The sequence below is a fragment of the Elephantulus edwardii genome, unplaced genomic scaffold (genome assembly GCF_000299155.1).
Source record: "Elephantulus edwardii isolate Elephantulus edwardi_28Jun2011 unplaced genomic scaffold, EleEdw1.0 scaffold00250, whole genome shotgun sequence".
In the NCBI taxonomy this organism is placed as follows: Eukaryota; Metazoa; Chordata; class Mammalia; order Macroscelidea; family Macroscelididae; genus Elephantulus; species Elephantulus edwardii.
In genome coordinates this window covers 3531565-3548906 of record NW_006400000.1, presented here as the reverse complement: position 1 = coordinate 3548906, position 17342 = coordinate 3531565, and the positions used below count along the sequence as shown (strand labels likewise).

Genomic DNA, 17342 nt, shown 5'->3' with positions numbered 1-17342 from the left:
GATGCAAATCAAAATGACAATGAGATACCATCTCACTCAAGTAGCAGTGGCAAGGAGAAGATGTGGTGAGACTGGAATTCGCATTTACTATTGGTGGGATTGTAAAATGATACAACCACTCTGGAAGGCAGTTTGACATTGCCTCAAAAAGCTGAACATAGAAATCGCCTAAGGCCCAGCTACTCTACTTTTAGGAATATACGCTGGCGAAAACAGAACTGAGACATAAATGGAGATTTGTACACTGATATTCATAGCAGCTTTATTCACAAAAGCAAGAAAATGAAAACAGCTCAAATGTCCAACAAACGAGAGGATTGAGAAACGGTAGTACATTCGCATGATGGAGTACTATGCAGCAATCAGGAGCAACAATTTCGAAAAACACTATATAATGTTGGAGAGGCTGGAAAGTGTTACGCTCCATGAAATAACTCAGTCTCATAAGGACAAATACTGCATAAGACCATTATTATAAAAACAGAAGGAGAACCAGTACAATGTATATATAAGTCCAAAGGGGAAAGAAGAGTGGGCAGGAGGGCTGAGGTGGGAGAATCACAGGGTTGCAAAGTTTGGTGGGCAGAGGAAAAGAGTAAAGGAATTAGGGAAGATTCAATGGGGCCTGATTAGATGGGGTCAATAGTAGATAAGTGGTGATTAGTTCTATAAGACAAGATATATGGAAATGATCATGTGAAACACAATGTAAATGAAGGAATGTATGACACACAATTTTTATAAATAAAACACAATGTTTATGAATTGTGTACACAAATTAAAATAAAATTTATATATACACACACATACATATGTGTGTGTGTGTGTGTGTGTGTGTGTGTATTACTATTCACTGCCATTAAGGAGCGTTGGTGACCTAGTGATTAGAAGCTACGCTGCCATCCCAAAGGCACGTGGTTTGAATCTACCAGCCGCTTCTTGGTAGAAAGATGCTCAATCTCCACCTGTATAATTAAAGCCTCTGAAAACCAGTTGGATGGTTGGATGGTCAGCCACAGGCAGTTTTGACTCAGCAGGTAACAGCAACAATGTCCACTGCCACTGAGTTGATTCTGTCTCATGGACCCTCTACTGGGTTTCCAAGCCTAAATATCTCAATGGAGGAGACTGTCCATCTTTCTCCCCAGAGTGACTGGTGAAATCGAACCACTGAACTTTAAGTTAGTAACACAATATTGATGTACCACCACCAGAACTTCTTTATTTTAAGACCCAAGTTTTAAAATTATGTCCAATGGGCTGCTCCTATGTCACATACATGGCTTCTCAGGCCCAAGCATCAACTATACAACCAGCCACTCATAATAACATGAAAGACGCTTAAAGCTCAAATAACCGTAGTCTTTGTTCCTCCCCCAAAATGCTCCAACAGAAATCATACCCCAGGGTGACAAGAAGTTGGTAACCAGATGAAGAATTTGGAACACTGCATCCGTCTACCCAGATCTGCTGAAGAGAGGAGGTGTCAGACCCGTTCTGTGGAAGGATCTGCTGTCACAGCCCAGAGCGTCCCCCCACCAGCCAGCCTGCCTGAAACTCTGGGATGAAAGGCTTTTCAGAAGTTCTCAAGCTTTAGGATGCATCAGAGTCATGGAACACTTCTTCAAATGCTGACTACAGGGTCCCTTTTCCCACAGGTTCTAATTCATTTGACATAGAATGGACCTGAAGAATTTGCATTTTCCACAAGAGCCCTGGGTGATTCTGACACAGGCAGTTGGAGGCTGTGGAATGACAGATAATGGGTGGGTGCCCGAGAGCACACCCTTATCAGCCCCTCCTCCATCCTCACACCCATGTCGCACAGACTGCCACCTCTAAACGCGAATCCAGAGTCCTGCAACTTCACTGCTTTGGGAAAGCCAAGGAAGGAGCTCCCTGGTCAGGGCCGTGGGGAGGCTGCGATCATGTGACGGGACAGAAGGCTGACTCTGGACTCTTGTCATAATAACAGCTTCTGACCAAGGGCCAACTGAGTGCTAAGCAAAGACATCTCATTTCACTCACAGCATCGCTACGAGGGACATGCTTAGTACCCCCATTTTACAGATGAGGACACTGAGGCTCAAAAAGTCAACAAAGAGGCTGAGCCAGGAGTCAAACCCTGGACAGACCATGAAGTCAGTGACTCTGTGACACTCCCCTTGGCCCATGTAAAGGCTTTCATCAACTCTGAAAGAGAACCCTCTACTTTAGTATAAGCAACACTGAGTTGGTCTTCTGAGGGGAAACTGAGAAAAAACAGAAAAGAGGAATATTCTTGGATTGAGAAATGATGGTATATTCACACAATGGAATACTATGCAGCACTCAGGAGCAATGATTTTGTAAATTACTACCTCACTTGAGAGGGACTGGAGAGCATTATGCTGAGTGAACTAACTCAGTTCCATGAGGACAAATACTGTGTAAGACCATTACTGTAGAACTTGTATGAGGTTCCAAAAGGGGAAGGGAAGGAACAAAGGGGGTGAGGATGGGCAGTTGCGGGGGGGGGGGGGAAATTATTCATAGGGTCACACAATTTGATGGTGGATGGAGGGGTGCGAAAAGGAAATGGGAAAGATCCAGTATGAAAAACAATGTACATGAGCTTTGTAAGTAAATCAATATGTTGTTGTTGTTATGTGCCGTCGAGTCGCCTGCGACTCATAGCGACCCTATGTACAACAGCCCTAAATTCCGCTCTGTCCTGTGCCAATCGCACTGTCTCTGACACTCCCAACCCAATTATCCCAGTCACTGAATCAATCCACCTCATAGAGGGCCTTCCTCTCCTGCGCTGTCCCTCCACCCTCCCAAGCATGATGTCCCTCTCTAAGGACCGGTCTCTCCTCACAACATTGTAAATCAATATACAAAAAAAAAAAAATTATTAAAAAAAAGAACCCCAAAAAAGGAATATTTTGAGTCCTTGCTTCAGTAACTTTAATACTCCTTTCCATACTAACACCCATCTAAAGTTCCTATCATTGTCATTGTTACGTGCTGTCAAGACAGAAATGACTCATAGTTGAACCACCAGGTAGTTTTCAGAGATTAACAATCTCATAAGGAAAGACTGCCCATCTTTTCCCCTCAGAGTAGCTGGTGGATTCGAACCTCATGCTTTGAGGTTGGCAGCACAACCACTTACCAGAACTCTTTTCTTTATGCCCCCTTCATGGCTCCACATTTTCATTTTGGGCCTTAGTCCCTCCTAACCTTTCTCCTCTCTCTGCACCTTTGAACTGTCCCCTTCTTGTTCCCCCCAAAAATCCAAAACGACAGGCCCCACCTCATGCAGACAAGAGGCTGATGAGAAGAACCATTCCCTTTCCCCACCTCTCCCACCACCTCCCTTGTTTCTCCTGCTGCTAATCTAAGGCTGTTCCCCCGCCACCCTATTAGGACACCAGCCATCTGAAGAAAGGAGAACTGAGTTCCCAGCCAGGCCAAATGACCTACCGCTTTCCAGAGGACACTGGGGAATCTTGTTTGCCCGTAGGTTCCAAATATAATCCGTGTTCCACTCCAGGCACACTTGATGGTCTTTGAAGGGGCGCTGGAAAGGCGGGACCGTCTTGAGCAGAGTGTAATTCTTCGCCACAGCGCGTAGCAAGTTCTCCTCCCACTTCACATCCACATCTCCACCACTGTATTTGTGAGTAATCCAGGCGCGCAGTATCACAGCGGACACGGAAATGGAGTGTCGGATGAAATAATCATCCCTGTAAACCATGATGCTCGGGAATTTCACACGCACTATTTGCGTCCTGCTGATGTGGAGATGTTTCTCGTTCTTCCACCTTTTCTTGTACACGGGAATGCTGCTTCGGAAGTCCGACGAGACTACGGCCTCCAGGTTGACCACACAGGGCTGGGAGCACAAATACTGCACGGAGACTTCTGAGATGTTGCCAACATGCCCTTCGAAGACGGTGAAGTAAATGAAGTCGGTGTAAGCCACGCTCTGCTCGGCTTTGGGGATCATGGACGTGGTCAGGGAGGTCTGCCTGCCTGAAGCCGGTACAAAATTCTGAAATGAGGGAAAAGGAGGGGGGAAAGTAAGTTAGTCAGATAGGTTTAAAAAATCATGGTTAGAAATAAGATCAGCTATGCAAGCCTGGAAGCAGGAGCGGCATCCACTTCTGAAATGGCTTGCCTCAGGAAACTCTATGTACGAACAGTGCTCAGGCCTTTCGTTCATAGGGTCGCTATGAGTCATCTACGACTCGACGGCACCAAACAACAACAACAACATGCTCTAGTCTAAATTGTTTCTTGTCAAACATTCTTCTAGGTAGTATAGCACTGGTCTGTGCATTGATGTACAGAGGTAACTCGTGGTTGCTGTGATGCTGAACACTGGGACACTGATGTGCCAAACATGGTAATGGTCCCTCAGGGTGGACAGTGTTCACTGGAGCTTCCTGATTTAAACAAGCTTGGAAGCAGGAGCGGCATCCACTTCCAAAATGGCTTGCCTCCAGAAACTCTATGAACAGTGCTCAGGCCTTTCGTTCATAGGGTCGCTATGAGTTGTCTATAGCTCAATGGCACCTAACAACAATGACGACAACATAGAGCGAGCTACATTGGCCTAGAGGACAGAAAGTTATGCTACCAAGCCCAAGATGGGTGATTTTATTCTGCGGCCCTCAGGCCGGTTCAAATTGTTTTCCTGTCAAACATTCTTCTAGGTGGTATAGCACTGGTCTGTACATTGCTATACAGAGGTAACTCGTGGTTGTTGTGATGCTAAACATTGTGACACTGATGTGCCAAATGCTATATTGGTTCATCCATGGTTGACAGTGTTTCATGTAGCTTTCTGATTAAAACAAGCTTGGAAGTAGGAGTGGCATCCACTTCCAAAATGGCTTGCCTCTGGAAACTCTATGAACAGTACTCAGGTCTTTTGTTCGTAGGATCACTATGAGTCGTCTACGACAGGATGGCACCTAACAACAACAACAACAACACACTCACTGCCATTCAATGGGTTTTAAAGGATGTTAATCTTTATGGGAGGAGAGTGACCACCTTCCTCCCACAGAGCAGCTGGTGGATTCGAACTGCTGACCCTTCAGTTAACAGCAGAGCTTGTAATTATACCACCCGAGCTCCTTTTAATTAGAGATAGGCGAACTGCTTTATATCTCCAGATTTTTAAAAAAAAAAAATCAATCTACATAAAGGAAAGAAGGCGCCTGATGAGAGATGTCACAGCCACTATTGCTCCTAGAAGCAGCGACAGATGCAAATGAAAACAAGGCCCCATTAAACGCGCTCCCCAGACTCGACAACATCTGCTGATCAAAATGTGGCTTTCAGAGTTACATGGGGATGATTCCAACACTGGTTTCCAAACGTAGGAGCCAGTTCACAACAAACTCAGCCGCAGCTGAACCCGTGAGACCAGGAGACAGCCAAGCTCCAGGCGCTTTGAAACTATTGTCCGTGTCCCAATGGTGGCCACAGCTACCAAATCAAAGGATGAGAGACGAGTCCAAAGTGCACCCAGAGGGAACAGAGCAGGACTGTCCACACAACCTCTTGCTCCTCTAACTTGGGAGCCAGGACAAAGCACTCAAGAGAAATGGACCAGCAGGAGGTTTCTGCAGTCATAGACCACACAGAGCCAGGCTTGGACCGCGGACTGTGTTACCCTCTGCCAGGATGATGCTACAGGAACCACAGAAGATGTCAGCTGTGTGTGTGTTTATCGCGTTCTTGAAATAAACAAGTCTTGTCAATGCAGACATTATTCCCAAAGAAATCCAGGAAGCGTGGGCATGAAATCAAGGGCACTGTTTCCAACATGAGGTATTGAGAAATATAATAAATACATGTTCCCACATAGGAATTGTGATTGAGGCATCCAAGATCACAAAAGCACAATGGTCACTTTGGGTCCCTGCCCTCAATTCTGACTAAGGGTCATGGGCAGCAGGTGGCAAAAGTGGCCACGACACACCATCTGATGTCAGGGAGTCACGTTTAGAAATCATGGCGTTACAAGGCAGAATGTGTCTGGTGCCAATGAGTTAAACCAAGCCCAGAGGGAGCAGATGAGTTACTATTACCAAGTAAGAGACACTCGGGCTTGGAAGGGTCCCGGGACAGTGTAGGAGAGGAAGACCCCGGATTAGATGAACTGGCACAATGACTGGGGTCATGAGGGCAGGTGTGTCAGAGACAGTGAGACTGGCTCAGCGTAGAGCAGGGTTCAGAGCTAGTGTGCACAGGGTTGCTCGCTGTGAGTCATAGTCGACTCAGCAGCACATAACAAACGAACAATTCTGACCGGGGGAACCTAGCTTGAAGGAAGAAATGCTTATTTCAGTCGGGCTTTGAGGGATGAATAGAAGTTCTGTGGGTTGAAAGGAAAGGGAAAGACACTGCTTTATTCAAGAATCAGAAGACTTAATATACAAACGTCCACTAGTCTCAAATTTATCTATAGATTGAATACAAACCCCTGTCAAAAATCCACTTATTTTGTGGATACTGACAAACTGATTCTCAGGTTTCTCTAGAAAGACAGTGTGAGAGGTGTGGACAGCGTAAGCAGAGGCAAGGAGGCAGGGAAACTCATGTGCATTGAGGAAATAACAAGCAGATTGGTTTGGCAAGAAGGCAGAACAAGGAGTACGAGGCACAGATGTGGGTAAGTGGGTAATGGCCACGCGGCTGGGAGACTGGGAAGATGGGCAGGGTCCTAACTGTGAGCTTTATTCTGACGGCACAGAATCAACGCAGATGTCTGCAGGTAGAGTTTTCCTTTTACAGCAACTGACAATCAATTAGAAACAAGATGAACAATCAATTAGAAACATGAGCAAACAACATGGGCAGTTCATCAATAAGCATTTTCTCACTCACAGCAAAAGAAATGCAAATTTAAAAGACACTCTGACATTGTTAACTTACTGGATTCACTTTAGTCTCCCAAGTTTCTCTCTCTCTCTCCCTCTTTCTTCCTCCGTCTCTCTCCCTCCCTCCCTCCCTCCCTCCATTTGGCTTCCAAGGCTACACACTGCTTGGGAGACGGCCCATCCTTCTTGGAGAACTGCCACATCCAGGTTAACGATTCTGTAAGGACTACTCCGTCACAGCTCCCTAACTGCCCAGGCTCCTCATAGACAGGGCACTCACGTGACTGAGTGGGTAAGGAGTTGCACTGCCATCCCAAAGGCAAGTGAGTCAAATCCACCAGCTGCTCTATTGGTCAGTCCCCTCCCATGTGATTTACTGCCTCTGAAAACGCCCTGAGGGGGAGGGGCTATGAGTCAATTCAGACTCAATAGCACAAAACAACTAAAAACCTATTATAGAGAGAAAGAAAGGAAGGAGGGATGGAGGGTCAGAGAGGAGGGAGGAAGAGAAGATTGACCTTTCATGGCTTATAGAAATAATGGCATCATCTCCAGACCTGTATTTGTTTGTTTGCTTGCTTGTTTTGGGTATTTTTTTGTTTTTTTGTATTTTAGAGCAACGTTCAGAAGCATCTTCTTTTTTTTTTTTAAACAAAAGGCGTAAATATATTTCCTTGAACTTTGGTCGCTCAAAGAGACCAGGAGATGGAACCAAGAGAGATATACACTGCACCTCTTCCATATGGTCTCAATTCTGTGCCATGTGAGTGTTCAAACAAAAGGAAGAAAAAAGAAGAGGCTGAGGTGAGAAGAAAGAAAAGAGCAAGAGTCCTCAGAGATGAAATGGAAACTGCAGCTTCTCCAGATGCTGGCGGGAAAGCAGGAAGGGCTGGCCCATCCCTGCCCATCAGCCATGAAACACTTGTGAGCAGAAATGCGCAAACAAGAGTGTATGGTCCAAAGGCCCGCTCTGCAGGGAGAGGCTTAATGGTTTCATGTTCTCATATATAGCTGCCAAACTGGGGGGAGGGAATAAAAACTAATGGTCTAATTAGAAGCAGAGAACATTAAAGCGGATGGGTCCTGGGTGATGAGCAGGCCCTCCTCACTCCTGTTTTGGAGACCAGAAGAGTCTGCATTCTCCACGCTCTCCACAGCGCTGCACGCCCACGTTCTCCACCCTGCTGCATCTCTTGCCTCGGCGCTCAATTCTGCTTTCGCCTGACTAGACATCCACCCTGCACTTATCTCACAAGTGGCGGTTTATTCATTTGGCCAGATGCGTGCAGACCAGCAACTCCCGCTCTCAAGAGGAGAATCAAGTTGTCAAGCGCACCGTAACGAACACCAAGCCTGCTGCTGTCAGAAACCACCCCAAGGGTCTCGAAGTGGAACGTCTCCCTAGGGTGATGGTGTGGTTGCTTAGAGCTTGCACTGCTAACCAAGATGTAGAGGGTTCAAATCCCCCAGCCAGCAGAGTCCAGGACGTGCTTGGTATCTTAACCATCTCACTGGTTTTTTTCAAAGAATGAGTCAAAATCTTATCCTCACACTTCGAAGGCACACTTGAAAATGGCTACACTCAGTTCAACCACGAGTTCTGGTCCCATTGTGGTTGTAAGGTGCTGTCAGGCTGAGTACAACTGATAGTGACCCTGTGAAGAACAGATCGGAACTCTGTCCTATCCTGTGCTAGGGTATCATCTCTGATACACTTGAGCCCACTGCTACAGTCACTGTGTCAATCTGTCTGATTAAGGGCTGTCCTCTCTTTAGCTGCCCCTCCACCTGCCCAACTATGATGTCTATTTCCAGGGAATAGCCCCTCCTAGCCACATGCCCGAAGTATGAGATGAAGCTTCACAATCCTTGCCTCTAAGGAGCACTCTGGCTCCACTTTCTCCAAGATATATCTGTTTATGCTTTTGGCAGTCCATAGGCTATTAATACAGCACTCTTCTCCAGCACAACTCAAAGGCATCGATTCTGCTTCTGTTATCCTTATTCATCATCCAGCTCTCAGATGCATAGCAGGTGACAGAAAAGGCCCACGGCTTGGATCAGATGCACCTTGGTCTTTAAACTGGCATCGTTGCTCTTAAGGCTTTGGAGAGGCCCGTGACAGCAATTTTTTCCCAATGCAATTATGTCTCCAGCCCTCCTGACTGCTGGTACCAGGGGTGTTGACTGTGGATCCAAGTCAGATGAAATTGTTTTCAACGTCACTCTTTAATCCATCTATCACACTTCTGCTTAGTGGTCCAGTGGGGAGGACTTTTGTCTTCTTGATGTTGACCTGTAATCCATACTGAAGGCTGTAGACCTTGAGCATCTGTACTAAGTCTTTCAGGTCCTCTTCACTTTTCAGCAAGAAATGCTGTGTCATTTGCCTAATGCAGGTTGCTGATGAGTCTTCCTCTAATATTGATCCCACGTTCTTCTTCATACTGTCAGGTTCTCAAATTAATTTCTCAGTATACAGACTGAATAGATACGGAGAAAGAATACAGCACCGACACACACTCTTTTTTTTTTTTTTTACTTTAAACCATGCCATGTGTCCTTGCTTTGTTCGGACAATAGCTACTTGGTCTAGGTATAGATTTCACATAAGTGGTGTTGTTATGTGCCGTCAAGTCGCTTGCGACTCATAGCGAGCCTATGTACAAGAGACCTAAATGCTGCTCTATCCTGTGCCAATCTCACCATCTCCAATACACTCACTCCCGCCTCTCCAATCATAGAATCGATCCATCTCATTGAGGGTCTTCCTCTCCTGTGCCGTCCCTCCACTCTCCTAAACACGATGTCCCTCTCCAAGGACCAGTCCCTCCTTGCAACATGCCCAAAGTATGTCAGATGAAGCTTCAGAATCCTTGACTCCAAGGAGCTTTCTGGCTTCACTCTCTCCAGGACAAACTCATTCATTCTCCTAGCAGTCCATGGTTAATTCAACATTCCTCTCCAGCACCACAGTTCAAAGGCATCAATTCTCTTTCTATCATCCCTAGTCACTGTCCAACTCTCTGATGCATAGCATGTAATTGCTAAGACTAGCCTGGATCAGGTGCACCTTAGTCTCCAGGCTGACATCGTTGCTCTTCAGAGTATAGGTAAGCATTTCGGGATTCCCATCCTTCTCATTGTTAACCATAGGTTGTTGTGATCCACACAGTCAAATGCTTTCTATAGTCAATAAAACATCAATAAGCATTCTTGTGGTACTCTCTGCTTTCAGTCAAGATCCAACATCAGCAGTGACACTCCTGGTGCCCTGACTTGTTCTGAATGAATCCAGCTTGAATTGGTGGCAGTTCTCTTTCAATGCAGGGACTTGCCTTCTTAACACGCAGGTAATCTTCTTGCATGTGATTTACAGCCTTCAAAACCCCACTGGACCCTCTGAATCCCCCCTCAGCACCCCTGTCCTTGTCCCCTTCCCCTTTTTGGGGGTGAAATCATAGGGTTGCAGAGCGGTGGGCAGAGGGAGGGGAAGAAGAAATTGAGATGGATCTAGAGGAGAACTGAAAAGACAGGGTGAGAGTGGACATAGATGAATGGTGATTAATTTTATAAAACACAGCATGTGGGAGTGAGTGTATGAAACACAATGTGAATGAAGGAAATTGCAAAACACAATGTATACAAATTTTATATGCAAATCGATAAAAAAAATATTTAAAAAACCCAATGGATGGTTAAGTATGAGATGGCAGTAAGTTTAAATGTATGAGTTTGAGTTCAGGCATATCAATTTTTCCTAATATACTTCTTTTTTAATTTTTTTTATTATTGATTTCAATGAAAGTTTACAGAGACTTTGGATTTCCATTCATTCATTGTTGCACTTTTCTCCCTATCCACCCCTCCCCCCCAGTACAATACCCTCTGAAAAAAGCCAAAGAAAAATTCTTTCATTGTTTTACAATCCCTCCTCCCAGGTCCATGCCACTGTGCAGCCTTCACTCTGGACTCCCGTCATGACAAAAATACCTAATCACAAATCCCTTTTGAACAGTTTTCTCCCTCATCTGTTTCAATGCCGTATACCCCAATACACTTCTAATGCCAGGAATATCAGGAGTCATTGAGTAGCACAAATGGGGTGGGGGCAAGGACCTAAACCCAAATCCAGCTAATAACCGAAAGGTTAGAGGTTTGAGTCCAGCCAAGGATCCTCAGAAGCAGCCATGGTCATTGAAAAGTCCGTGGAGCCATTGTGATCTGACATACATGGGGGCACCATGATCACGGTCCAGGTGATGACAATTGCTTTGGTTTGAGTTTGCTGGGAACTCCAGTGACAATGTCTACTCTCTGGTTGCTGTTGTTTTGTGCCCTCGAGTTGGAACTGACCAGTAAATCACATGGGAGGAGACCACCCATCCTTTTCCCACAGGGCAACTAGTGGATTCAAACCACCTGCCTTTAGGACTACAGTGCAGCTTCTTACCATTAGTCCACCATAGCTATACTGGTGTTGCTGGCTGAATGTGCTTCTTATCACTGCCAAGTTCAGCTACTCATAACCATTTCATCCTCATTGCTAAAATGCACCTTTTTGCTTCTCCACATTAATGGGCACACCATCCTGGAAAGGGTTTCTGCTTTACTGGCTGACCAATAGTTTCCCAGCCTTCAGACAGATGAGGTGACAGATCACAGGTGACAGATGAAGATGAAGAAGGTATGGGGCTGGAGTTTGTGCCGTTGGCAAGGCTTCCCCTTGAGGCTGTGTTTAGGAGAAATGTCCACAGGCTTCTGTGCAGGCGGTTTCATTTCTCTCTGCTTCAAAGCATCAAACAGAGTAAAATAAATCCCAAGTACTTTAGAGTTCTAGATCTACGGCCTTTAATTGCTTTTGCTGAAACATTCTTCTAGGTCGCGTAACCCTGGTATGTCCACTTGCTGTACAAAGGTAACTCATGGTTGCTGTGAAGCCAAATACTGTGACACTGATGAGTCAAATGCGAGAATGGTTACCCATGGTGGACAGTGTTTGGTGAAGCTCCCTGATTAAACCAAGCTTGGAAGCAGGAGTGGCAACCACTTCCATAATAGCTTGCCTCTGGAAACCCTATGAACTATGACCCTGGAGAAAGGACAAAAGTTATACAGGGGTCCAGGTCTTTCATTCATAGGGTCACTATGAGTCACCCAGGACTCGACAGCACTTAACAACAACAAGAGATCTACTCCAGCCATGAAGTTTTCACTGGTCATATTTTTTTTTATTTGTTTCAGGTGGCCAGTCTTAGATTAGAAGCTCAGCTGAAATGTCCCTGCCCCTCGTGGATGACCCAGCTGGTATTTGCAATACCAATCGCCTAGCTTCCAGGATCATAGCAACTCACAAACCACCACAGTGTAAGAAACTGACAAATCATGGTCGTTGCTTGAACAAGGGAATTCTGCACAGAATGGTGTGTGTCTGAGGCGGAACCCTTCATTATTCTTATTTAATCTGTTTGCTGAGCAAATAATCGAAGAAGCTGGACGGTATGAAGGAAAACTCATCAGACTGGAGGAAGGTTCATTAAAAGCCTGCTATATGCAGATGACACAATCTTACTTGCTGAAAGTGAAGAGGGCTTGAAGCACTTTCAGATCAAGATCAAAGACTACAGCCTTCAGTATGAATTATACCTTAACATAAAGAAAACAAAAATCCTTACAACTGGGTCAAGAATCAACATGATAAAAAACAGAAGAAAAATATGGATATTGCGAAGAATTTTATTTCGCTTGCATCCACGGTCAACACCCACAGAACCAGCAGTCAAGAAATCAACCAAGTACACCAGGCAAATCTGCAAGGATCCCTTTGAAGTCCCAGAGAGCAAAGATGCCACTTTGAGGACTAAGGTGTGCCTTACCCAAATTTTTTAAATTTTATTTTATTAATTTTAATGAACATTTACAGAGAGTTTGGATTTCCATTCATTCACTGTTGCACTTTTCTCCCTGCCCAGCCCTCCATGCCCCCACCCCACACCCCACCCCCGTTCACTCCTCTCTTTGAAAAGTAAAAAATTCTTTCTGTGGTATACAAGCCCCCCCCCCCACTGCCCCAAGTACACTCCACTATGCAACCTTATTTCTGGACTCTTGTGATAACCATAATACCCTATCATATATTGCTTTTAAATTATTCTCTCCCTCATCTGTTTCAACGCAGTATGTATATACAATTTATGCAGCTTTTCTCAGTCTTACCCCAACCCGGATGTCAGTCCCATTCTACAACAGTGGTACTATGCAGTATTTGTCCTTTTGTGACTGAGATATTTCACTCAGCATAATGTCCTCCAGGGTCACCCATTTTGAATAATATGGCATGAGTTCCTTGTTTTTCAATGCAGCATAGTATTCCATTGCTTCTCTATCCATTCATTTGTTGATGGGAAAGCACAGCATTTTCAATCTCCTCAAATGCAGGTCTTGGAGAAAGTGCAGGTCCAGAGTGCTCTTTGGAGGCAAAGATGATGAAGACTTGCTTCACATACTTCAGGCACATTGCAAGGAGCGGATAGTTCTTGGAGAGAGACATGATGCTTAGAAAGGCAGAGGATGGGCGAAGGAAAGGAAGACCCTCAACCAGTGATTGCCGCAATAGGCTCTAGTGTGTCAGAAAGAGTGAGGATGGTAGAGGAAAGCACAGAGTTCAGATCTATTGTTCATACACTATGGGTGATACTTCACTTGATGGCACCTAAACCAAGATATGCGTGTAAGGAGATCTGGTGACCTAGTGGTAAGGAACTGTGCTACCAACCCAAAGGCAGGCAGTTCGAATCCACCAGCTCCATGGGAGAAAGATGGGCAGTCTCCTCCTGTGCAGTTTATTGCCTCTAAAAACCCACTTAGGTGTGTCGGGGACAGTGAGACTGGCTCAGGATAGGGCAAGGTTCAGAGCTACGGTGCACAGGGTTGCTATGAGTTGCAGGCAGCTGGAGGGCACATAACAATAACAATAACAATAACAAAAACCTACTGGAAGGTCAGCTATGAGTGGGTTCTGACTCAACAGTACACAGTAACAACAAAGAATATTGACTACACTGTGGTCTGCTCAAATTCTGTCTTTGAATAAGGGCAGCCAGAGAAGTATTCCTTAGAACTCCTAAGAAGCCTTTCTCTCACATACTCTGGGCATGTTATAAGGAAGGGCCAGTCCCTGGAGAGAGACATCGTGCTGGGAGAAGGAGGGCGTCAGTTAAAGTGGAGAAGAGCCTCAATGAGGTGGACTGACACAGCCAATGCGGCAATGACGGCTGTGAAGATGGTACAAGGTTGAGCTGGGCTTCACTCTGTTGCTCACGTGGTTGCTGTAAGTAGGAGCTGACTTGACATCACCTAACAAGGACAGCATATGCATGGGAAAGCTGGATAATGACTAAAGACTGAAGAAGAATTGATGCCCTTTGAATTGCGGTGTCAGTGAAGAATATCAAACACATCACGTGCTGCTACAAGACACAGTGTATAAACAAATGGCCATGAACCTATTCCAGTGCCACTTTGTTTATAAAAGCAGGTGGCTGGCTTGAGTTGTCCCATGAGCCATCATTTGCCAGCTACCCTCCGAGCTGATCAAGCTTTTATTTTAAACCAAACAGTGAAGAACACAAAATGACAGAACACCTTTCTAAGGCATCATCCCACCGAAGAACTGGGATGAATAGCCCAATCAGGCTGTGTTTCAGATACGTGAATACGACGAGGTTTGTCTAGCTGTTTCTCTAAGGTTCCCTGGCAGTGCTGTTTACATCTTGCTATTGTTGCATTCCAAAATAAGATCCACGTAGGATGCAAATGTAGGGGCTGGCTGAACAAAGAGAGGTCTTTTTGTGTGTGGACAGTGATGGTTTTTGAAGAAAGTGCAAGAAGCAAAGAGCAACTTAAAGGTCAGGAGTGGTGTTTTCCTCAAGCACAGAGGATATGCCAGCCTCAAAAGGGTCCCAGAAGCTCAGTACGTGGCTTAGGGAGAATAGTCCAACCCATTGCCATGGAGTCACTTCTGACTCATACCAACCCCCCAAGAAGACCCCCCCAGCGTTTCCATGGCTACCATCTTTAAGGAAGTTCACTGCCACAGCCCCCTTCTGCAGGGTGGCTGGGATTCGAACCATCAATCTTTCAGTTCCTAGTCAAGTACTTAATCACTGTGCCACTGTTGTTTTAAGTGCCGCTGGGTCAAGTACAACAAGTCATCCTTATGAACAACAGATCCAAACACTGCCTTATCCTGTGCCATCCTCACAATCTGACACACTTGAACCCATTGCCACGGTCACTGTGTCAACCCATCCTGTTGAAGGTCTTTCCTTCACTGACCCTCTAGCTTTCCAAGCATGATGTCCCTTTTCAAGGAATAGCCTCTCGCAGCAACATGTCCAAAGTATGAGAGATGAAGCTTTATCAACCTCCCAGAAGCGCTCTGGCTGCATTTTATCCAAGACATATCCATTTGTTCTTTTCGTAGTCGGCAGGATATTCAATATTCTCCAACATCACAGCTCAAAGGCGTCACCTCTTCTTCTGTCGCTCTTATTCATTATCCAGCTCTCAGAGGCATAGCAAGTGACTGAAAAGACCATGGTCTGAATCAGGTGCACCTTAGTCCTTAAACTAACCCAGCTAATGTATCTGTGCCATTGAAAACTGTCTGAATCCCTGAGAAAAGGCATTTGTGTGGGCGCTGTGGGGAGCTGGCATCTGCAGGGCTGGAGCAAGCCAGTGGGCAGCTGCTGCATCTGCAGTGGCAGCCACCTCTGCTACGTACCAAAATCAACACCGATTAGCAACACATCACAGTCTAAATATTGACTAAGCCGAAGCTGACATCCTGGCTCAAGTCATGTGTATGGTTTTGAGCTGTTTCCTGACGGGAGGAGAAGGCAGTTACCTTGAAGAGAGCCAGTCACAGGTGTGACACGTGTCCAACCCTCACAGGTATTTGCACATGCCAACTTGCATTAACCGAAGCTACACATCACCTTCACATGCCTTTGTTTAGCCATAATGAGGTCAGAGTCCATGTCTTATTCACTGCTTGTTCCATAACTCTAGTTTCTAAGATAAGGCTTGACACTAAGCGGGTTTCCTGTAGAAGTTTCTGGATGAAATAAAACAATGGGCATGGATGTCTGGGTCTGGGGCCCATCACTCCTGCCAGCCTTGGGAGCCCGTCCACATAAATGACTGAACTTGAAGCCTAGCATGCTCTCCTTCCATTCGGAAGTTCTCATGGGAGGCCTCACCACCGCTTCGTGCCATCCAGCTTCATGGATTCCTTCAGCTTCTCATCCTGAGGGCTGAGAGACCTGAGGGGACTATGAAGTCAGAGAAGGCACCCCGACTTCTACTTTCTCCTTGGGGACAAACTCCTCCTAGCATTCAAATCTCTCCTGGACATTTCAGACAACCTCCTCACATTTTAAGATGTTCTCATTTCAGGATGTGGAGAGATAGGAGCGCATACACTGTTGGTGGGATTGTAAAATGGTACAACCATTCTGAAAGACAGTTTGGCGTTTCCTCAAAAAGCTGAACATGGAAGTTTCATATGACCTAGCTATTCCACTGATTGGAATATACCTTGAGAAAATGAGAACTGAGGCACAAATGGAGATTTGTACACCAATGTTCATAGCAGCGTTATTCACCATCTCAAGAACATGGAAACAACCCAAATGTCCAACCACAGTCAATGGATTGAGAAATTATGGTACATTCACACAATGGAATACCACGCAGCATGCAGGAACAATGATTTTGTAAATCACTACCTAACTTGGGAGGAACTGGAGAGCATTATGATAAGTGAACTAACTCAGTTTCATAAGGACAAATACTATGTAAGACCATTATTTAAGAATTAGAAAGACAACGAGGACAACATGTATGAGAATCCAAGGGGGGAAGGTAGGAGCTGAGGGGTGAAGATGGTCAGGGAGGTAATAATAGGGTTGCACAGTTTGATGGGTAGAGGGAGGGGTGGGTGAAGGAAATGAGAAAGATCTGGTGTGGAAAAACAATGCATATGAACTTTGTACGTAAACCAGTATAAAATAAAAATTTAATTAAAAAGAGTAAAATATCCTCGTTTCTCCACACTCATCTCCAAAATACAATGCTCTCTCTCCCCAGCAGGACTCCTGTGTATCCAGCAAGTTCACCAATAGGAACACTGGTGGCCGTAGGGGAAGGTGTTATGCTGCCACCTCAGAGGCAAGCAGTTTGAATCCACTAGCCGCTCTGTGAGAGAAATACAGGCAAACTCCTCCTGTGTGATTTACAGCCTCTGAAAATTCACTGGAAGGTCAGTTCTGACTCGACAGCAATAAGTGAGTGAATGAATGTGATAATAAAAAAATACCAAGGTCCTGTCATTATCTTTGCAACTCTCTGCTAACTCTGGGGATGACTGTGCCTTAAAGGACAGTTCACACGGTATCT

General features: G+C 45.4%; 1 protein-coding gene across 1 annotated transcript in view; it reads right to left on the bottom strand.

Moving 5' to 3' along the window:
* SEL1L3 (sel-1 suppressor of lin-12-like 3 (C. elegans)) overlaps window positions 1-17342 on the bottom strand; it is a 232357-nt gene that overhangs the window by 201166 nt on the left and 13849 nt on the right. Inside the window, exon 2 of the mRNA XM_006899266.1 lies at window positions 3469-4039. Within this exon, the coding sequence (XP_006899328.1) occupies window positions 3469-3994 (526 nt within the window). The 5' untranslated portion in view covers window positions 3995-4039. The remainder of the gene's footprint in view (window positions 1-3468; window positions 4040-17342) is intronic.